We start from the raw sequence: 24022 nt of genomic DNA, 5'->3' as shown, positions 1-24022 counted from the left end.
CAGCACTTTAGGTGCCTGCCAACCACTCCTCTGTCTAATAGCTAGACAGCGTAAACTTAGAGCAGTCACAAATTTCTCCCAGTAGTACACGCTGTATCAGAATTTTGGCGCATCTTGCATGACTTGATAGACACTTTTCCCTTCCTTATACCACCTTTAGTTTGGCTTATTTTGTGCCTGTTTTTATTGGGTGCTGCATTTTAAGCTGTGCATCCTTTTAAAATTGTCTAGTGAGATGCAAACATAACAATTTTACCAATTTGTGCAAAATTTGGCACATTTTTCAAAACATTCAAGACCCAGGCACTGTAGAAAAACTCCCCCAATGTCTCAAGAAGCCCACAACACAAGCACGTATTACTGTCTGGCCAGCTTAGGACTGCACTCACACATTCATATTCTCCTATTGGTTAAAGTACTACAAAACCAGGAGGTATTGGTTAAGGGGGTTTCCCCATCTTGGACATTTATGTCATATCCACAGGATATACCTGCACCTATCTCTAGAACAGAGCCCCCTAAACCCCGTTCTAGCTTACTCTGCTCCCACTGCCTCGTGGCCACTTCCTGGTTAGGTGGTTGGGAATTACGAAAACAGCCGAGCTACACTGTTTCCTTAACTCGCATAGAAGTGAATAGGAGTTGCAGGTCCCAGAGGTGAGACCCGCATCTATCGGAGATGCCATAAATGTCCAAGATGGGATAACCCCTTTATTGAAAGACAAATGAACAGTTTAAAGTTCTATTTGTGGAAGCGATATATTGCAGACATTATATGGATAGTGTAGATGTCATAATTTGCGACGCCAAAAGAACAGCTTCATCCTTTACAAATGTCAGTGTGCCGGGCAGTGTTTTATTTCATTTACAAATGTATAAATAGATTTTCAGTGCAAAGGAGAGGACCCAACCATTAAACATGTCTACCCCCGACCCGAGATGAAAGCTATAGGTCCATACACGAAGTAGTCTTGGTAGGAGAAGGGAGAACACTAGTAGTTCAGCTTCATCACGGTCATCTTGTTGATGTATGTGGTACTTTCCTGTTGCAGTATCAGACTCTCCGCTATGATGGTTACACCAGTTATTCTCAATTGGAAGCTCAAACCACAAGAAATTAGACCTGAACTCGCTTCTTGCTGCTGTTAAATACATTCAATGGTAGGAACTCAAATTACATTATAGATGTCCAATATAGTTTATGTAACCAGCCCGTGGCAAAGTCTGTGGCACAGGTGAATTATCGCTTGCGCTCGCCCTTTTGTGTGCGTTTCTTTTCCTTTTCTTTCCGCTCCTGCTTGGCTTGTTTGTCTTTCTCCCGTTGTTGCTTGTCCTGTTCCTTCTTCTTGTGCGATGCCTCCTTCATTGCATCTCGTTCATATTTCCTGGCATTCACAAGGTCCTCCATATTGGTGTTCTTGAAAAGAGCTGGACTTAAGTTAAAGATCCTCAATGATAACAGCAGCTCTCGTTATGCGGTCCTGCCCGAACTGACAACTTGCGTGGAGAGATATTCCTGCATTGTGGGCAATACTGTCGCAATCGTACGACACGCAGAGAACATTCTTAGAATTGGACGACATGTGCACCATTCTCTCTGGGCACAGCAACTACCGCCAAGCGGGCAGGAATAATCTCTCCACACACGTTGTAAATTTAGGCGGGAGAGTACCACTGGCGCTACATTTTAAAGGGACTACTCCCCCTCTATGTATTAGAGCTTATTCACACTACAGAATTTTCAGTTCCGGTTAGGTGCATATAATTTGACAAAAATAGGAGTGGATTCTATCATAAGAACGCAGGAAAACGTTTCCTTTGGGGTTATCACTTGAAAGGGGCTCTCTTACGAAGGACATTGATATCGCTAAGATATACCATCAATCTGCAATTGATGAAATTCCTGGCGATCGCTAGAATGATCGATCATGCAGCCTCTGACAAAAGGAGCCAAAGTGTCAGGACGCTCTTATACCACCTCTGCCACTTAGTTTTAGAAATTGCCAGCATTGGCATTGATTGGACTTTGATGGCATATCCTAGCAATGTCATCAATGTCTTTAGTTAGATATGTTAGAACTGACGTTTAGCGAATATAAGCAGAACAGGCATGGGGTAGCGAAAAAGACGTAAAGAACATGGCATTTCCTATGGCAACCAACCAGATTATAATCAGAATTTTAGAAGTGAGGGTAATAAAATAGAAAGCAGCAGATACTTGGTAGGGTTCAGCGGACGCTGTCACCACACATCTCTACTCTCCTGTCCTATCAGGGACTGTCCATAGGAAACCATTCTCTAGCTCCTAGAAGATTATCACAGTAAAAGATATATAGGAATAAATATTGCAATCAGGATACATTTATCACTGCTCTGGGCAGCAGCAGAACTGGTGGTGTCCGGAACTTCATCTGCAGTATCATTAGTTAAGGAGATAACTTGTGTAATTACAGATTGACATACACAGAGAAAAGATACAATGTAGAGATCAGCGGCGCTCGTATTCCTTCTAATCTCTTAGGTTATGTTCACACCTGCGTCGGTGTGTTCTGCTCCGTCAGAGGAGCAGAACAAAGGAATAATGGAAGCAATGGTTCCTTTGCACAACGGACACCGCCAGTGGAACCCATTGACTTTTATGAGTTCCATCGTCTTTCCTTCAGGGTGGCTGCTATATTGTTTCCGGTAATCCCTGCCGGATCTGCAACGGAGGCCCCCCCCGATGTAGAGGTTTACAGAGACTTAGTCATTCCGTGGTTATAGGAAATCTAGCACCTTAGGGCCACATCAGCGTTCACTTTCCATTCAGGGGTTCCGTCGGACTGCGCTATTGATTCCGTCACAATAATGGAAACCTGCCGGAATGGTGACAAACGGAAACCATTAGCAATGTTTCCATCACCATTGATATCAATGGAGATGCAAACGGAAGCGAAGGATTCCATTTGAATTTCCGTTGAGGGGTTCACCCGACGGAACCCCTGAACGGAAAGCCAACGCTGATGTGAACCGGCCCTTAGAGATCTAGATCATCATATGAGGTTGTGCTTATCACTTTAGAGTTAGCGGTTTACACTGAAATGTAGAAAAATAAAAGTGCTTATATGTGGAAACGGTCAACAAGTGGGTAAGTTGCTCTTGACTGACAAATAGGCTTTAGTGTTATTCTAACTATAAAATGTGTGACTATCCCAGATCATTAAGAAATTAATACCTAATGCCAATATCCAAATAGCCCGATGCATCTCTGAATGTGCCACCAGATCAGCGGTATGCCCGGGAGCACTCCTCTTGCGCTACGGATTAAGGGGATGACCAATGAAATACTCGACAGTCAACGAAATACCCCTTAATTAATGAGGGCGGCCTGCCATAACTGATTATCTTTAACTGATTGGGCTGTTTTCACACAAGCCTGTTATTGATGTAATTTCTGTGCAGTTTTTTCTATTTTTTGTTAAGGTTGCGGGCAGTTTTTCATACTGATGACTTATTCACAGAATAGGTCATCAGTATATGAACGGTGAGGTACCGACACCAGGACTCTGACCCGATCAGCTGCCTCTGGGCACCGGATGTCATGCAGTGGTTGGTGTCGGTAGCAGATGGCTCCATACACTGTACAGCGGCCATGCTGAAGGACTGTTCCTATTCAAGTGAATAAGAGCAGAGTTGCAGCAACACGGCACAGCCGCTATACAGTCTACGGAGTCATCTGCTACCGATACCAACCACTGCATAACACCCGGTTCCCGATCCACCGATTATATACGGATGACCTATCCTGTGGATAGGTCGTCTGTATGAGAAACCGACCCGTGCCTAACAACCTCCTATAAGCCAAACTGAGGAGTGGATCCAAAAAGGGAGAATTATTGGTCTTTCATTTGTACTTTTCCACCCTTCAGGACCCAGTTCTGGCTTTGCTGAAAGAAAACCCACAAAAACTGCCCTGTCTAAACCTGGCCTGAAGGGGGGGGGGGGGGGTTGTATAAAAAGCGGATCTATGGGCATAAAAGAAACTTTAAAATATACGTCTCCTGTGTCCCCCTCTGTTCCTTGACTACGTGTTGTTTGTAGGGATGACGTCACCTGACCACGGCTGTCAATCTTTCATTGTCCTGCAGGCTGACTTTGTCCGTCCCCCCCACATTCCGCTAGTTGACTATTTTTTTGTTTTATACCAGTGGTAAGTGTTCCATAAATGATTACTTTATGCTGCTATATAAGTAAAGGATATTCTTCATCATCTGTAACATTGGCATACTGTGCCAGGAGGGCAGCCTTCCTCCGCTGCTCTGCTCCCGACATTTCTTTGGGTTTCACCACGATTTGTGCCTGTTTTTCTATCATGCTGGTGAGAGCTTCCACCTCATCTAAACAGAGAAAGGAAAACTAAACAGAAGTCCAACACTATGACCGTCCCTATACAGTATACAGAGCCTTATATTTAGTAGTATTACCCTGCAGCATGCTGTGTAGACATATGGGTCCTCAGTGCTACTTACGGCCAAGTGGCTCATGTGCGGCCACCTTCTGGCTGATCAGATTTGAAGGGTCGCCCACTATCCTCCCTTTAACAGGAAATCTTATATAGATGCCCTAAAATAAAGAGCTCCGTCTGGTGACGGATCCCATTCTGAAATTTGCAGCCTCAGCACCCAGACTGCCCTGTTTGACGCTGCATCTTCTGCTGCAAATAGAACATGTCGGCAGGAGATGCAGTTATGCCCCCTACGCATGGCCGCAGCTGTGCACAATACGTGATTACGGGCATAAACATGTCCTATTTTTTTGCGCGTCATTCTTACGGCCCGGACGCACACCCGTAAATTTATGGGAAGGTGTCCATGGGCCATAGAAATGAATGAATCAAAATTACGGTCGTCTGCATAGGGCCATAGGAGGTAGTCGCAGCGCCCCATTTACAGTAGGACCGTGTATTTCCTTCCAGTCACTCCCCCACACACACAACCATACTCCATTATTAAAAAATACGTGCCGCCATCTTTTTGAACCCGAACGTCTAAGTATAATCGTTCTGATGGGCCAGCCCCTTTGAGGTCTTGATATTTGTATTATACATCTTGATAGGAGGGGTTCCTTTGAGGAGACGCACAGACGCAGTATCAGGTATGGCAGGTTACCTTCTGCTTTGGCCTGGGCTCTGGTCGCCTTCTCCGCTTCACACCACTTGGTGACGATCTCTAGACAGACGTCTTCTATGGAGTCTTCCTCCTGGTACATGAAAAGTCAATATTGTCTGAATAATCTGCAGCTCTAGAGGTAAGTGCTAGATGAGGAAGGACGTCTAATGTCAGAGGCACAGACCAGTAAACCTTGCTGTCAGTGACTGGGGAACTTCACTATATTTTTCCAGACAAGGAAAAATCTGTCCTGGTCACATGATCACTACAGAATGGTTATCAGAGCGATGTGTTGTGTGATCATCACATGACCAGGACAGTTTTGAACAAGGAAGGTTCCATGTCACTGACAGCAAGCAGAGATTGTGAAGACCATGAAGAATTGATACAAAGTATAATGGAAAATTGTATAAGATTATTAAACTTTACCTATTTATATCTACAAATGGTTGGACATCTATATAGTGAATCCAAACGGTCCCGCTTCTCGTCATTTCTGGGTTACGGATTGAAGTGTAGCTAAACGTTTGAAAAACTTCTGACATGTCAAAGAGACATGTCAGAAGTTTGGATTGGTGGGGATCCGAGCACGGAGACCCCGACCAATATCTAGAACGAAGCAGCTGAAGTGTTCGTGTGAGCGCTCAGCCGCTTGGGGTCTGTTCGGCTTTTTCCAGAAAGCCGATGTATCGGAGTACAGGCTCATAGACTTTCTATTGAGTCCATACACGATACATTTATTTCCGGAAAAAGCCAGACAAAAAGCGGCTGAGCGCTCACACGAGGGCTTCGTTCTAGTGATTAGTGGGTGTCTCAGTGCTCGGACCCCCACCAATCCAAACTTATGACATGTCAGAAGTTTGTCAAACGTTTAGCTACACTTTAAATATCTAAAGCCGCACATGTGATGGTTACTCAAGTATTTTAGCCCTAGGTAGTCTCAGAGGTGAAGGTAGAAAGGAGGGGGAGGGGGTGTTTAAAACTACTATGGCCTAAACAACAGTATTAACTTCCATGAAACTTGAGGCGCACACATGGGACGTGCTGGTGCAAAGGAAAAGTGGAGTCGTTTCCCATCGCAACCAAGCAGGTCACGGACCATAGGCTGATTCTGACTGGTTGCTATGGGCAGCTACTCCACTTTTCCAGTTCTGACACATCGCCCCTATTGTATTATGGCTGCCACCCCCACACCTGACTACTAGTGACCTCCTCTACTGATGTGGCGCCAATAAAGTATGCTGGTACTTGTAGTTCTACAACAGCTGGGGACGCTAAGCCTCTACGTGTGTAGCGGAGGGAGGGGATCCAGTGCACAGTGCTTCCTAATAAGGCTCCCAGCACTGCAGACACCGCCTCAGTCTTCTCTCCCGATCCTTACAACTCTAGTATCCAATCTGAGGCTCTGCAGCTGTAGTGGAAAAACTACAACTCCCAGCATGCCGAGAACTATAGTTTCACAACATGTAGAGGCTTCTATAATGGAGACCGCCCGGCGCTGGACTCACCAGGAAGGCAGACAGAATGCCTCTGAGCGCCTCATCCCTCTCCTCGGGATTGTCCTCCTCCCGCAGCACCCCCTTGATGTAAGCCGGGTACACTTCCGGATCCATTCCCAAGGCTTCCAGCCGCTCGTCCAACCATGACCCAAAATCACCGGCTGCCACCTGCTCGCTGGGCGCCGCCATATTCCAGCCCGGTTGGGGTCCTACCCGAGGAGGCGGGGCTATGCAGCGCTCTCCGGGACAAGCGCCGAAACTCCAGTGCGCATGCGTCTTGCTTGGTTCCGCCCTGAGAAGTAGTTTGGTCTTGTTGGCTTGCCGTCGCTGTTATACTCAGGCGGGAGTGGCTGAGTTTAAAATTTTGGTTTTCAAAAAGAAATTGATGCGGAGGAGACGGCTGAGAGACTGGGTGAGTGGCGGTTCCGGTGCGGCATATATGTCATACAACATAGCCAGCTGTGGTGAAACTACAATTCCCACAATGTATTTCTCCTCATTGGATTGCACGAGACGTTATAAATGTGACTGAGACGTCTGGGATTTGTAGTCAAGCGTTTTTTCTGAATATAGTTGCTTATAGACCAAGTGATAATGTGACTGATGACGTATGGTGCTGCGGTAACCGTTGTCTGACCCTAAGTGATTTATTAGACACTTCAAATTTCTCTACGCCTCTGAAAATATATACTTGCCAGCGCTGAAACTGGCGGAAATGTTCCCATATACGGTGCCGCCATGGACGTGTTGGTGACGCTATGACAAACTTCTGTGTGTTTAAGGGGTTACGTGATATTCGGATATTTTCATTAAACTTGTTAGAAAAATGAAATAACCTCGTAATACTCTTGCTGTTTATAATAATTCTCCAGTCTCCTGGTGGGACGTCCATAATGGCGTCCATGGCGACGTAACGTTCTGCAGACGAAACCATCACACGGTGTGTTCCCTCCTACAATGTCTGAGAGCGAACGATGAAACAAAATGGCAGGAAGGGAAGACGCCACGGCGGAGCTGGTTGGTGCGTGTAGGACGGGTTGACCGTGAAATCACATTTACGTATCTGTCTTTCCCCTCACAGGTGTAATGGCAGCGTTGAGCCCTTTGCCACCTGGTATGTATTACGATGTGCTCTCAGGGATTCTTAGAAATAAAGTCGAAGTTCTAGAAGGACCTTTTAGTGTGCGGTGGCAGCCATGTTTATTTACCTCACTTCTATGCCGGGATATTATCACTTCAAAAGACAGGCCCAAAGCCTGAAGATAACGTCTCCTGATTCCTGTCATGTCCGGTGTTGTCATGGAGACCCCGCGTGCAGCCATATCTACATCCTCCCTGGCCCGGATAGCGACATTTCTGTGGGAACATTGGGCCTTATCCAAACAGAGAAAGCGGCTTTATTGCCGACGGCGACCGATTTTTCCTGATTTAGTTTAAAGGGGTTGGTCACTTTGTACTAACATTTTCCTAAACTGCGGTGTTGAGGCGTAGGCCCCCCTAACATTTGAAGGCCCCCTGATACAGAGATTAAAACTGGACGACAACGATGATCCCGTCCATCGCTCTCAATAGGGTGGCGGTCGTGCGATCGTTTATTTAATGATAGAAGGTTTGGATGGTCGAATGATCGTCACTTTTGTGTTTGTGCGAAGGTCGACATCTGGAACGGGGCCTGACGTTGGACAGAAGGAAAAGCATCATCTTTGCTGGGAAGTTGTTTTACCTGGATCTTCCCCACAACAAACAGACCCAGCTCCTCATCACATCCATATGCAGCCTGGGTGGGGTGAGTACAAATAAGTCTCTGTCTGGTAACATTGCTCATCTGCGTGTACCTGCTGGAGCGTCAGTGGCAGACGTGATGTCCAGGCGCTTTCGATCTCAAAATTTTCGACAAGGGAAGGCTGATGGTAGGATTCTGAATGTGTCAGCATGACCGTGCGGCCCGCTTCCAGTCATTTACCGGGTTTGCGATCTGTAGAGACAAAAAATTCTAGTTGTATGATACCTTTTTTTTTTTTTTCTTTTTATTAATGAACTGAGGCTTCAGAGCTGAAATCTGCCCACATTCCCTGCTTGTTCAGTGTCTGCACAGTTTGCCAATACAAAAAGGTATTCTACAACTATATTTCTTGTCGTCCACATCTTGATATAGTTGTCACATTATCAATAATCTGTGGCGGTTTCTTTAGCATGGAATTTACAAATATTTATGGCTATTTTTGGTGTGTTTTCCATACAGAGAAGATCAAACTTTATCATCTGAACACTTAATATTCATCGTGACGCAACTATACAGACATATTAGGCTATGTTCTCACGGAGTATTTTGGGGGAGGAATATCTGCCTCAAAGTTCCAAACGGAATTTTGAGGCAGATATTCCTCCCCCAAAATACTCCGTGTGAACAGCAATTATCGCGCCGTTTTTCGCCCGCGGCCATTGAGCGCCGCGGGCATAAAACACGCTTTCTCCTGCCTCCCATTGAAGTCAATGGGAGGTCGGAGGCGGAAGCGCCCGAAGATAGGGCATGTCGCTTCTTTTTCCCGCGAGGCAGTTTTACTGCTCGCGGGAAAAAGACGCCGACGCCTCCCATTGAAATCAATGGGAGGCGTTCTCGGGCCGTTTCTGCCGAGTTTTGCAACGCGGTTTCCGCGTCAAAAAACTCGGCAAAAGACCCCGTGTGAACATAGCCTTATAAAGTGCAATGGCTTTTGGCATAAAAGTGTTTCAATCTTTCTTTACTACAACGAAATTGTAGCAGTCGATCACTAAAACAACTTTGTTTAGCAATTAAAATATTACGTAACGGATGCGGCGACTCTAACAGAATTGCACTGATCTTCCTCAATAACCTTTTATTCGACACCTCATGGAATACGGCACTCCACTGCCCAGGATTGATTTTCCCTTTTTAATCACATTACTATTTTCCGCTTCTCTGATATTTCCGCACCATGGAATAAAACGCTCGCCCCCACAGAGTTTTTAAAGCATTACCATCATTTGATTATACATTAAATAAGTAGGTAAAAAGTACAACCGACTCATTGCCTTTTTGTGCATCTTTTGAGTGTTCTCAATCCAATCTAAATTCTGACCCAAATATTAATAAGCTATCGCCCTCTCCGCTTCCTGATTATAAATGGTCACCGGCACCACGGTCCCTTTGTCTGCGTAAGTCGATTATCATTTCTTTAGTTTTCCTTATTTTTAACTTTGACCCATTTTCCACACTCCATTTAACAAATTCAAATATCACATCCCTGTATTCTTTATCACAGCCCCCCTTTACCGCCCCCATAATACAGTATCATCAGAGAACTTCTGCAGATGACCGCTTCCGATAGCGCAAATAAAAACAGCGATAACACAGTCCCCTGAGGTGCTCCGATATCACTGATTTCAATCCTCGAAGTGCATTTTCCACTACACACACTGGGGGCGTCCCGGTAAGTAATCAAATATCCAGTTTGACACTCCAGAATTAATATGCATTCCTTCCATTTTACATTTCATTCGGTCCGGCCTTATTGAATAAAAAGCACTAGAAAAATCAAAAAACCATTACTCAGTGTCACCCCATTCATCTAAAAAAAAAAGAGTACGCCCTAGGTCTTTAAGTTTCAGTTCACATTTAGGCCGGATTTATACGAACGTGATATACGTCCGTGCAACGCGCGTGATTTTCACACGCCTCGCACGGACCTATATTAATCTATGGGGCCGTGCAGACAGTCCGTGATTTTTACGCAGCGTGAGTCCACTGCGTAAAACTTACGACATGTCCTATATTTGTGTGTTGTTCGCGCATCACGCACCCATTGAAGTCAATGGGTGCGTGAAAATCACGCGCAGCACACGGAAGCACTTCTGTGTGACGCGTGTGATTCGCGCAGCAGCAGTAAAAAGTATGAAAGAAAACAGAAAAGCACCCCGTGCTTTTCGGTTTACAAACATCCAAACAGAGTGTCATAATGATGGCGGCTGCGCGAAAATCACGCAGCTGCGCATCATACGGGGCTGACACACGGAGCTGTTAAGTGCCTTTTGCGCGCGCAAAACGCACACGCTCATGTAAATCCGCCCTTGGAAGTAAAGTAATCTACACAAAGTTGAGTAACTCTGTCATGACATAGGATTAGCACACAATAAGTAATTCAAAGTTACAGCCTGTCTTCTAGTCCAGAGCTGCACTGCATAATACTTCAGAGCTGAAATCTTCCAGCATCCCCTACTTGTTCAGTGCCCCAGGCTCAGTACCAGATAAGTAATGTATCTACTCCACTTATTATGTAGGTAAATAAAGTGTGTAAAATAGTGAACACAGCCTTTTAGGTTATCTGCATTGCGCGTAAGATTCGATGCATGCACAACATGGCGGATCAATGTTTAACGCTATTTCTGTATTATTCCCTTACAGGTTATTGAGAGTTTCCTCAGTAAAGATGTGAACTACGTGGTGACGAGGAACAAAAAAGCTGCAGATGTCGCCCATGGAGCTTCCAGTTCTAGAAAAGGAGGCCGCTCCCAGCCTCCCACTACAGAGAAAATAGAGGTCGGGCCTCGTTCACACATTGCGGCTTTGTTTCACCTTATGCAGGGTCTTAATGTTACATGTACGTGAATGCCATTTAAACAATGTCATTCACTCTGTATATGAAATACAGGCAGTATTAGGGACCGCAGCATCCCCTGACCGTGACTTTTTCCACGTAGGCTTCAGTGTAGTAGGACATAATCCAGGCAAGTCGCTGATGTACGGGCTGATCCTGGTGTTTACATGTGGTTATGGGATGTCGTCTTCCATAGGAACTTTTCAGCTTCTGCTGTTGTATAACTGTATTCTCCCACCTATAACGTTTTATAGGCTCCGCGTCTCCTCATTGTTTCCTGCCCTCTTTCTCTTCCATAGAGAATACCCTACAGCCGGGGAAAGCAGCTGCTGAAGAAAGTTGTGCAGACCCAGGTATGATTATTTTGAGGATTTCTTCACATCTTAAGCCGTCTTCATTCCTATCCTCTGTTTTTATGCACTCCTCGCATCGCGCTCTTTCTGTACTTTTACATCGTTACCTCGCTCCTTTTTACGCTTTTCTAAATCCTTGGTGCCTTTTCTCCCCCTTCAGGAGTGCAGCAGCATACTTACCAGCGCCTGTTCTTGGGGAGTCTGTATCCTCCATGTGGACGGTATCCTTTTTGTAAACGTCACTTACAACTTTACGCATATTTAATATTCTCTTTACTGTCGATGATGAGGCATAATGAAAGATTTACAGCGCCATAATCATAAGACCGTGATGCTTGAAGTAAGAACATTAACAGCATCAACCCCCATAAGGGGTTAAACAAGCAGGTAAACTCCGGAATGGGGAAGATGGCGCACAAATGCTGTCATTAGTCTTTAATGAGCGTAGTACCCCCTCATAGCCTGTAGATGGTGTTATAGGAGTCTGACAAAAAGTCCATTGCGGAGATGAAGTATAAATATTGTTTGCGCCAGTTTCTTCCGCTTCGTTCCTTATCTAGTCTTATTCTCAGAGGTCCTGGAATATCTCGAGTGCTCCACACAACGGCGCGCTAACAGGTCCACTGCGGTAAGCGATGTCGTGGACGTTATGATGATTGCTGCATTTCCTAAATGGTGCTAGAGTCAAGGATGCAAAGTAAAAGTTGGATATGTGTTTCCCATAGTAACTAATACAATTGTTGCTATGGGCAACATTTAATTTTCTTTAGTTCCTCAGTCCCATGTGTATTGATTATTGTATATATTTTAGGGGAAAGGACCTGGTGGTATAGGACAGACACTAAAAGGTGAGTCACTGCCCCTGTATCATTTACATCTTCCTTTATAGGAGTATGCCAATAAATAATGGTATTTTATCTTTGTAAGTATTAATATTTTTTTGGGGGGGGTTTTCTGTGAACCTAACTTCATGGCAAGTGCAGGTGGCATTTAGTGCTGGAGAGGAAGCTGTTGCCCAGTCCTCGAATGAGGATCTTTATATACAATTCTGTCCCCACTGGGGATGTTCTTTCAAAGTCTTGTAACCACTTTCTCTCCTTAAATATTTTGCAGTTGGTAAATTGAAAACCCCCTTTTTGAAGATCGAGGACCAGAGCAGGTGAGTGATGCCTTCCTTGTTTACCTTACAAACCACAGAGAAAAATGCTGGCTGAACCATAGTGTAGTCAGCACCCCTCCATTATCTGTGTACAATGGTCTGTTCCACAATGATGCAGTCATTTGGGAGAGTTGCACTATGTGTTGTGGATTAGACCATTGTAAACGGATTTGATGCAAAACAAGGAAGAGTTAAAAACCTTTACATTATAGATCTGTTTTTTTCCTGTGTCGGTTCCACTCCTGGCTTTTACTTGCACCCGTGCGGGTCCCATTTTCACGGATCCCCATAAACTAGAGTCTATGGAGGGATCCGTGAAAACGGGAGTAAACCGGTCGCGTTCTGTTCTTCAACGGACCCTTCACACGGTCGGTTAAGACAACGGCCGTGTGAACGGCCCCATTGAAATAAATGCGTCCGTGTGATGCCCGTTGTTTTAACAGCCGTCACACGGACGCACACAACGTTCCTGTGAATAAGCCCTTACAAATACTGAGGCAAAATACTACCATGTGAAAGAGGCCTGAGGGAATGCTCAAACGTTTAAAATTGTTGCACGGATTTCTGCCTCTTCTCCATACATCTGAGTGAGTTTGTAAAAATCCATTCACACCCGGCAGAAACCACCTCATTCAAACGAATGGAATGGCTTTTTAATCACAAAAGTCTCTGCAACAAATCTGCCAAATGTGAATATACCCCAAGAGTTCGGAGACTGAGCACTTATGATTTTAGAATAATTGCTCCTATTTGTTCCGTTCCACTTGTACAACTATTCAGCCAATCACATGATAAATAGGGTTGATTATGATACAATTGGCTAAAAAAAAACAATCCGCTGTATATACACATTTAGGCCCTGTTCACATGGAGTTTTTTGACGTGGAAAACATGCCAAAAAAGTCCCAAAATGCCTCCCATTGATTTAAATCGGAGGCAGAGACTTTTTTTTTTTTTTTTTCCCGCGAGCGGAAAAATAACGGTTGCGGAAAGAAAGAGACATGCCTTACGTCTCTGACCTCCCATTGCCATCAATGGGAGGTAGAGAAAGCGTATTTCGCGGCGGTTTTGCCAGTGGCGCTCAATGGGCGCGAGCTAAAAACTCGGCAAAGGGCGTGCAGGCAGAATTTTCTACCTGCAAAAAACTCAGTGTGAACGGGGCCTTATACTGCACCACAGCAAAACCAGTTCTTTATAAAATAACATTTTAAAAACCGCATGCGGTAATCGTGCTGCTAGTTTCATAGGGGGAAATAAGACAAGTTCACTTTATACAATCTATGGATCTCCTGCCGTAAGGTGATGAACCAGAGATCACTATTAGGATTTGCAGGAAGTTTCTGTTGTAGATGTTACGGTTCCGATTCTAATTTTATATACGCTTTTATTTACTCTCCGCAGAAAATACCGTCCAATCCACTTCTCCTTCTCCAAGTTCCCTGAGTGCTCATTTATCTCTTCAGACAGGAGTCCTTTTGAAACTGCTCACACCAACAACAGTACACACAAAGACCGAGACCCTGGGTATGTCCTCCTGTCTGTTCTTTCAAGTACACCTTAAAGGGGTTAACCCAACTGGATGACCTTCCAAGAATGAAGCTGGTCTAGGTTTAATGTATTAATACACAGTAACATTTATCATTCCTAAACCATCTACAATCACCCCATTCCCTCATCTCCTTCCCGCATTATTATGCACGTTGGTGAAGTGATAAATTGCTGCATCCCCATGTATAGTGCACAAGGTGGGTTATAGTGGCAGAAGCCTGGCTGCGATCACTCCAATCCCGGCCGTTCACCCCTTCAGCACCATCGGCATGGTGCTTTTTAAAAGGAGGAGGCTCTTTTTTTTAAAGTGTGTCTCCAGCTGCGATCTCTCACCCGATCTGACAGCTGGCATGGAAAGATGCTACCGGTCGGCACAGTTGCAATGGCAACCGTACAACATCTAGAGTATCGTGCATCGGTCCTATTAATTAGAGCAGGAACTGTACCGCCCTGTGTATAGTTGCGTCGCTGCACGCCTGATGTCGGTTCAGGCAGGAGATTGCAACTGGAGGTGCGCTGTAAATACTGGTCGCTGCCATTTAATTTGCCAGGGCAGGGGATTTAAACCGATAGAATACCAACAGACAGAATGCAATAGAACGTAGTGCTAAGAAGAGATAACCAGTAAAATGTAAAGCATAATTGCCAACTGTATTACATGCACTATATTGAATCCTGGGTAAAGACCAAGATATACTTGGTGCATCGATCAATGATTAACATGAGACTAAACCAAGAAAATATGATCGACTACGGCACACAATATTGGAAAAAATATACAAATTTTATTAAATTAGACATGAGACAATTAAAAGATAATGGACATAATAAGGCAATAGCTGCTAGACAGGACAAGAGTTATGAGACATACCGGTGGACATGATGGAGGTGTGAGATGAGACGTCTGAACCCGACGCGCGTTTCGGCAACTGCCTTCGTCCGGGGTTGTACCATCATGTCCACCGGTATGTTTCATAACTCTTGTCCTGTCTAGCAGCTATTGCCTTATTATGTCCATTATCTTTGGTTACCTCCTTTGACTCCAAATATATTTGGTATGTAACACTGTCCTATAACATCGTTCATTTAACTTCCTGCGATTTATACTTACCTCTCATACTTCTTCAGATATCGCTACAACCACTAGTACCATATTTTTGTACTTACCATATCGTTGTTTTTGGACATGTCTGGCTCTCATCTGCTGTGATCTCAACTGGACACCGCTTCCTCTGTGATTATATACATTTCCTCTTGCTGCTACAATGTAAACTGCTTACATGTTGACACAATACTCACATCCGACCTTTTGATTGATGTGACGTCTTTTTATTGTGTGACTTATCCCCTATTCCATCTTTTAATTGTCTCATGTCTGTAATTTAATAAAATTTGTATATTTTTTCCAATATTGTGTGCCGTAGTCGATCATATTTTCTTGTTTAGTCTCAGGGCAGGGGATTGCAGGCTGGGGGTGTAACATTGTTCTCTCATCCTGCCTGCATAGTTAGGTAAAAAAGTTGCAAAAATACAATTATTATTTAGTAAAAATCCCCAAAAGTAATTAACAGCCACATATTTATTGTCCCCGTACTCTTAACCTGTACAGTGAAGTTATTGTATCATTTTAAGGTGAATGATAAACGCATAAAAAATCCTAGTGTATACAATTAATCGAAGCCTTTAAAGAGTAACTAGACTTCCAAACTTTCGATACGTCTATGACCTATCAAAAGTTAGATGAGTCAGTGGGGGTCCAGGTGCGGAGACCCCACCATTACTGAAACAAAGGTGTAGAAGTGTTCAGCTGATAACTTTACTCCTTCGGCTGTGATCCGCGCTCCCTGTCTGGCTGAACACTCTTTGTAGACTTTCTATATGAGCCGTCTTCAGCCTGACAATGAGCTCTGATCACAGCCGAAGGTGGAAATCACTCAGCTGAGCGCTTCTGCACCTTCATTTCAGCGACAGTAGGGGTCTCCGCACCCGGACCCCACCAATCCAAACTTTCAATATGTCTCTACGACCTGTAGTGTAGTTGCTCTTTAATTGGACGCCTTCAAAGGCAGGCAGTCACATAGACAGAGTTAATGTTTTCTCAAAAGTGGACAGAAGAGAGAATATATAGTAACATAAGCTCGTATAATACTCAGAAAACATTGAGCGATGCGATGCGCTTTAAAAGAGACTCTGTCACCAGATTATAAGTGCCCTATCCCCTACATAATGTGATCGGCGCTGTAATGTAGATGTTTTTTATTTTGAAAAAAAATCTTTTTTTGAGCAAGTTATGAGGAATTTTAGATTTATGCCAATTTAGTTTAATAGACAACTGGGCGTTTTACCTTTTGACCAAATGGGTGTTGTGAATAGACATCACCTCCAGCCAGGACGATGTCTATTCACACTCCCGACACTTCGGTGAACTTTGTGTGGGACTTAATTACAGAACAGCGACATCTCGCTATGCTGTGTGAGTAAGTCCCACACAAACTTTACCGAAGTGTCAGGAGTGTGAATAGACATCGTCCTGGCTGGAGGTGATGTCTATTCACTCTCAAGACACTTCAGTAACGTTAATGAGGGTGTATGTGACATTACAGCGTGCTCTCGCTGTGCGGAGTATGAATGGAGAGAAGTGCATGACGCTGATTGGTCAGCCTCATACTCTCCTCTGTACAACACCCAGTTGGTAAAAAGTAAAAACACGCCCAGTTGTCCATTAAGAAACTCATTAGCATAAATCTAAACTAGCTAATAACTTGCTCAAAAATGATCGTTTTTCAAAATAAAAACCACTGCTGTTATCAACACTGCAGTGCCGATCAGATTATGTAGGAGACCGGCCACTTATAATGTGGTGACAGAGCCTCTTTATATCAAAAGAGGGCGCTCAGCAGTCCGAATACTGATCACTCAAGCGTTTTTGTGCCGGCTTCTCTTTAATCTTCTGAACATTTAGTTTAGGACTCTATTGTTTTTGTGTCACTTTGTACTAAAGGGCCTTTATTTAATTTAAGTTAATGTCAAGATGTCTCGCAATTTATTAAAGAAAAATATTGCAATATTTTTAAAGTGGCATTTCACCTTTTTGCCTCTATAGTAAGTAACTAAAATTGTTGTGTTTTTTTTTGGGGGGGGGGGGGGGGGGTTTAGTGCTGTTATTTTTACTAGTATTATAAAGTTGCTGGATGTCGTGCCATTGGTGGAACGTCATGAGTATTTATAATGGGTGACTATATACAGGCTGCACGTGAAGTCGCTTATTGACACCGATTACAATTTCCTGCACTAGTCAGACTGTGTTCAGTGGCATGATGGAGGTAGCAAGGACCAGCTCACCATCTCCCACCTTGTGGTGACCTGTGTTACTGCGTGGTATTGCCGTGCTAATTTAGCAAGGAAAATGTTTCCTAGAAATGACACAAATGTTGGGTATTCGGAACGCGCGGGAGGGGCAGTTTAAATAGTCTTGTATATTAATGCCCCTTCATTCTGTTTGAAGGGAACAAGAGAAAGATGAAGAGGAGAGAACACTGAACTGGGAGAAAAGTGGATATTGCGAGTGCTGCCAGACGGCATACGCAAAGCTTAGTGAGGTAAGAGGAGCGTTCTAGGCCATTGAATGGTAAGAATGGAGCCGATCGGTACAAGATCACACCCTGCTTGTCCTTCACCTCCTGCAGCACCTGATCAGCGAGCAGCACTGTCTCTTCGCTCTCAATGCTTCCAATTACAAAGTCATTGATGACATCACATCTCAGATCGTCTATGACCTGGTTTCATTGCCTCATGGGTAAGTGCTCTCCATGTTCTCGTCCTATGATCCGTTGCCCGGGCCCTTTTTATGGAGTCTTGGCTCAGTGGTCAGAACTTTTAGCCATAAAGCTGATGCATTAGTTTTGAAGTCATTTCCTATCCTGCAGGAGCGATACACAGCGTTTTCTTTATATACGGGACTATAGCTAGCGTGCTCCCTGATAGGCTCTTAATCATTTACTGGGACCTCAGGGGCCTTTTATAAAGTTTTAGGGAAAAGACTGTTCTCGAGCAAAGTATTACATGAGCGGATATTTCAAGATCTAATCCAAGTGCATGTCACTTTTTGGGATGTTTTTGGAGCCGTTTTTCATTGACTCCATTGAAAAACCGATCCAATTACGTCCATGAAAAACGCGAGTACTTGCAAAAATGTCTGAAATTCAGGAGCTGTTTTCGCCTGAAAACAGCTTCATAATTTCAGAAGTATTTTGCGTTTGCGTGTGAACATACCCTTATACAGCCCTTAGCACAAATCTAAAAAAGTTACAGGGGTCACAATATGGCGATGCAAAACATTTTGTTTCTTTCAAACTTGGAAAAAAAAATTAAAGGTACTAAAATATAAATTTGGTATCACCGTGATCGTACTGACCTGCAGAATAAAGATAACGTGTCATTTTAACCGTATATTGAACACTGTAAAAAAAACATACATAAGAAAATGGCAGAACTGCTGTTTTTTTTCCACCTTCACCCCATTCTGAATTTTTTCCCCAGATTCCCAGTACATCGCACATAATATTAACATTAGAAAGTACAACTTGTCCCGTAAAAAGGGAGCCCTCATATGGCTGTGTCAACGAAAAAAGAAGAGCTATGACTTTTTGAAGGCGGGGGGGAAAAAACAAAGGCATAAAAACGAAGATTCGTCTGGTCCTGAAAGGGTTAAAAGGGTTGTCCCAAGAGTAAATGTTACCCCCTAACCACAGGATAGGTGATAATATGCTGATCGTGGGGGGTCCCATTCCTCCAAATGAATGGAGCGGCAGAAAGTGCATGTGCCCGGCTGCGCCATTCTCTAAGGCACTGCCAGAGGTTGCCAAGCGCTGTACTCATATCTCCGGCAGTCAGTGAATGGAGCGGCAGTGCGCATACGTGACCTGGCGCTCCATCCATTCATTCGGAGGAAAGGGACCCCCATTCTTGTGGTCAGTGGGTTTCCGGCGGTCAGACCCCCACCAATCACCATGTTATCACCTATCTTTTGGTTTGTGAATAACATTTGATCTTGGGACAACCCTTTTAATAAGTGGGAGAAGATCCACCTTATACCTACTAAATCACATGTGTGGCTTAGGACTCAGTAGGTATTACTCCTTGCTTAAAAAAACAACCTGTTTCCCGTAGGAAGAAATCGTGGCCTCCATTATAGATTTTCTAACTCCTCCGTTCGCTGCAGAGCAGTGTACATGTCGTGTGATCTGCAGATATTCCGGAGGTCACTCGTACTAATGCTGCACTTGCTATAGAGACAGATCCAAACAATCTCTGGCTACTGAGACGTACGTCCGGAAATAGGATTTTATCAGTAATCCAACCCCTGTAGCCTCCGGTGTGCCGGGGACCTGTGAATTAGAAGCTTCCAGTCTGAATAGTGACCGATGTGACTTTTCTTTCATTGTGTGGTAGCAAGTGAGCCTGTAATGCACAGAAGCACCGCAGTCTACTCCATCAGCTGATGGAACCGAGGAGCTGTAGCTGTAAATCGCACAATGGTTAGGAAATGTCTGTGTATTTTATACCACAAATGTAAAGTCCATTCATACACAAGGATATGCAGCATTACCCAATACCCAGGTTCAATGCTGGATAACCTTTTGAGTGATCGGACACCTATGAGAAGTCTGACAGACTTCAACTTTGCAAATCTAGATCTATAATCCGGATAAATTTGCATTTGTTCTATTTTTAAGGTTTAAACCCATTGAAGAGCAATGTGAAGATAATCCCCCACCATCGAGTTTAGAGGAACCTCCGCTAGAGGAATACTTGGGGTTTGAGGAGAACAGACTAAGTGAATCCCAGGAACAACCTGTGGACTTCATCGTAGAACTTCCCACAGTGGAGCACGCCCTGGTTTCACCAGAGATAAAAGAGGCCGCATGTCCCATGGATAACCACAGTCTGGGAAACCTGGTGATCGATCCCGCACAAGAACACGCTGGCAGGTCACCAGAGAATATACTTGTAGAAGACAATGGGCACCAATGTACAGTGAGTACAACAAATGCACTACTACCCCTAGCAGATACCTGTGTGGCAGGGGAGGCTGCCCATATGGGGCTTGTTACTGAGGTCTCCTGGTACACAGAGGAAGCCGGGCTAACCTCGGTGTATACGGTCCAGTCGCTTGTTATACCTCCGGTACATGTCCTGGAGCAACATGAAGACCTGGCTGTGGAGAATGCACCGATCCAATCGCCACTAGTCCTCATAGTAGATCCTTTTCATGCACTGGCAGAGAATGGCTTCAGAGGATCTTCTAGTGAGCCAGTACCAGGAGATCCTATTACCCCTGCACATATAGAGCCACAAATGATTTATTCTGCTCCTCACCAAACTAACAATTTGCTGGCTGATGAGCGCCAGGTCATGCCAAGTGCTGGACTGTACGTCAAACACCCTGCAGCGCCTGCTATTGGAAGCGAGTGCACATTACACCTGGATACTGCCGGACAGTGTCCCGTGATGGATGTTTCAGGTGCAGAGGTGCCATCCGTTGTGTCTGCAGTTGATCAACACCGGCTGTTGGTTTCTAAAGAAAATGTACGGTTGTTAAATTCTCCATGTGCGTTACAGACAGAACCGAGTAACCACTTATCCATAGAACGGTCGCCGTTGTCACCTTGTCAACCAGCGGCGGAAGATAATGTCACCGTTACACCAAGTACTGCGCCTTTAGGTAACTTGGTTGACACACAAGACCCGGAGCCATTGGTGCTTGATACAGACTGGTGCGGAGGTAAACGAAAGCATTGCTGGTCGCCATGTGACCCTCCAGCGAAAAGACAGCCGTTACATTGCCAGCCACTGCCTATGTGGGTATTTCACCAGCTTCCCAGTTCTATGAACCAGACAACAAGCCCTGTGTTTAGTGAATGGCTGGACAGAGACCACGTTAATAGAGCGGCCGAGGATGAATGCTCTCCCCCCACACTGTGCTTCAACCCTAAGCTGGTACAGTATGAAGCTTCATCAGAATCGGACTGGGATTCCCAGCTTTTGTCTCCGCACAACAATAACCCTCAGCAGACTGCTCACTTAGGTGAACTGCGGACGGCCCAGATCAGTCTGGATGAGAGCTTGTATGAGAAACGGCTCCGCTCAGTGTTGGCTCATGAGCAAACTTTGGGGTCTCCCAGCACTACACAGACTGTATCCCTATCACATGCATCATATGACACTTATCTTAGTGGGGTGGCATCATAAATGGAGACATTGGTGCGCAGACTGATATTTGGTGCCATCATTCCCTGGTATTCTGCCAGCTACCTGCTCATTGTTTCTGCATTGATTATTATCCTGTATACTTATCTTGCTCCCATTTGTCCATTAAACTAGCTCTATATATGTTTCTACCCCCCCCCCCCCCCCACTCAGCTCCTTCCGGAATGAATGAGCAAGTGATCCCTCTGCTTCTGCCCACAGCTATTAAGTGCTTCTTAATGGCATAGGGAAGATCTAGCAGGAGTTTAAATGCCGAAGCTTCTAATCCTGCCAAGAACTAAGACACTTCAGACAAATCTTATGCCTGCAGAGCAGAAACCTTCACAGCTGAAATCTAAAATTGTCGTCAATTATCTATGACGCTGGGTGTCCCTGCCTCTCCGTGGAACTACTGTCCCGTACTGAAGACATGATTACAGTACGAGACAGTTGTCCCACTAGTAGGCAGTGACTCCTAGGCTCATGGATAACTATGAAGCTAGGAGCCCAGCTCCCTGCAGTGTGTTCGGTCCAGGAAATCACGGACCGAACACGCTCGTCTGAATTAGGCCTTATAGGCAGGATCCTCCACCTGACCCTCATGTCCACGTGTCCTGCTCTGTGGTCTGACCTCCTTGTTTTTCATCCGCGCTGTACAGTGACTGATGTGGGGACGGTCATGTTTTTACACCTCAGTGATTGGGGAAATAAATGCTGCTGCTGATGTCTTCAGAGTATTGTATAAACTATTGGTGTTGCATTGTCGCTCTGCATTACTAGGCCACTAAATGGCAAATCTGTGGACATACGGGAGCTGTGGATGTATCACTGAAAAACCTAGGTAGCTTTGCCATTCAGGAGTCAAGGAAAGCTGGGTTATATTGGTTAGTTGTTGTTTTTGGTGCTCCAGTATTCTAGGTATCAAAAATACTCAAAAGCTGTAGCGTAAATCCCAAATGTGAACAGAGCCTTGCTGTAGGTTAGTGAATGTTACTCGTGTCTTGGATCTTCTAGACCCTTCCATTGCTTGTCGCCGTATGTCCTGGATGATTGATGTCTTTGTGTTGTTTAACGCTTCCTGATATTTAGACCATCCGGCTACCATGTCACCGCAGAGCTGGTGTACAAGTGTACGGTACATAATAGCCATTTTTGACCTATGTGAGTCTTATTTTTTGTTTCCTAGGTGGCAGTATTTTATACCGTCTTGTATATTCCTGAGTATTGGTGATACTGAACCTCTTTCATATATGTATGTGTCAGTTTTTCACCCTCCTCCTTCCTGTAAAATGTGAAAATTGTAACAAATATTTTCGTTTTTATAAAAATAAAAGATCATTTACTTTTTTTTTTATCTTCGATTTAAGATCGTTAGTTACTGTGGAAAAGTTAAGAGTAACAGCAAAGTCGTTATTATAACATTGGAATATTTGTAGTAAGTATTTTAGATACACTAAATATATACAATTTGTTTATGTAAAGACTTGTCCATTAATGTTTAGGCAGCTTTTTTTTTTTTTTCCTCACACCCCCCCATGCTTTACACTGCAGGTCCCCTTGATCTGGTTGGCTGTTGTGTACAAGCACAAGTCAGAGCTGAGTTCTATGACAAAAATTAAAGAATTAACCCCTTAATGACCGCCGATACGTCTTTTTACGGCGGTCATTAGTGGGCTTTATTCTAGAGCGCCGCTATTCTACGTCGCTGCTGTAGAATAAAGTAAACAGAGCAGGGAGCCGTGAAATCTCCCTGCTCTCAGCTGCCAGAGGCGTCCCTGCTCTGCCGGGTGAGATCGATATTAGTATCGATCTCGCCCGTTTAACCCTTCAGATGCGGTGCGCAATAGCGAGCACCGCATCTGAGTGGTTTTGGAGATGGGGAGGGAGCTCCCTCATCTCACTGACACCTGGCGATAAAATCGCCGAGTGTCTGTGTCTCTAATGGCAGCCGGGGGTCTAATAAAGACCCCCAGGTCTGCCTGGAGCGAATGCCTGCTAGATCATGCCGCAGGCATGACCTAGCAGGTGCCTGTCCGTTTTAAACGGACAGGCAGTAATACACTGCAATACAAAAGTATTGCAGTGTATTATAATAGCGATCGGAGGATAGTGAAGTCCCCTAGTGGGACTAGTAAAAAAGTTAAAAAGTTTAATAAAGTTAATAAAAAAAAAAAAGTGAAACAAAAAAAATGAAAAACCCACTTTTTCCCCTTACAAAATGCTTTACTATTAAAAAAAAACTACAATAAAGCAAAAAAGTTACACATATTTGGTATCGCCGCGTCCGTAACGACCCAGACTATAAAGCTGTTAGATTATTTAACCCGCACTGTGAACGCCGTAAAAGATAAAATAAACTATGGAAAAATTGCTGTTTTCTGTTAATCCTGACTTCAAAAAAATGTGATAAAAAGTGATCAAAAAGTCGCATCTACTCTCAAATGGTACCAAT

General features: G+C 44.4%; 2 protein-coding genes across 2 annotated transcripts; one reads left to right on the top strand and one right to left on the bottom strand.

Moving 5' to 3' along the window:
- Positions 1 to 836: 836 nt before the first annotated feature.
- Positions 837 to 6924, bottom strand: CCDC43 (coiled-coil domain containing 43). Its single transcript, XM_075846349.1, has 5 exons — positions 6656 to 6924; positions 5148 to 5238; positions 4241 to 4376; positions 2361 to 2416; positions 837 to 1428 (listed from the first exon to the last, which is right to left on the bottom strand). The coding sequence occupies exons 1-5, from the start codon at positions 6833 to 6835 to the stop codon at positions 1241 to 1243; spliced, it is 651 nt and encodes a 216-aa protein (XP_075702464.1). The 5' UTR covers positions 6836 to 6924; the 3' UTR covers positions 837 to 1240.
- DBF4B (DBF4B-CDC7 kinase regulatory subunit) lies at positions 6635 to 22898 on the top strand. The gene is made up of 13 exons (XM_075846348.1): positions 6635 to 7058; positions 7728 to 7760; positions 8299 to 8432; positions 11070 to 11204; positions 11562 to 11615; positions 11776 to 11836; positions 12188 to 12243; positions 12427 to 12463; positions 12729 to 12774; positions 14176 to 14298; positions 17828 to 17921; positions 18009 to 18118; positions 20058 to 22898. Exons 2-13 carry the CDS (start codon positions 7733 to 7735, stop codon positions 21571 to 21573), a joined length of 2394 nt encoding a protein of 797 aa, XP_075702463.1. The 5' UTR covers positions 6635 to 7058; positions 7728 to 7732; the 3' UTR covers positions 21574 to 22898.
- Positions 22899 to 24022: the final 1124 nt, after the last annotated feature.

The sequence above is a fragment of the Rhinoderma darwinii genome, chromosome 13 (assembly GCF_050947455.1).
Source record: "Rhinoderma darwinii isolate aRhiDar2 chromosome 13, aRhiDar2.hap1, whole genome shotgun sequence".
In the NCBI taxonomy this organism is placed as follows: Eukaryota; Metazoa; Chordata; class Amphibia; order Anura; family Rhinodermatidae; genus Rhinoderma; species Rhinoderma darwinii.
Note: the sequence above shows the minus strand (reverse complement) of the source record. Positions and strands in the feature narration are given on the sequence as shown.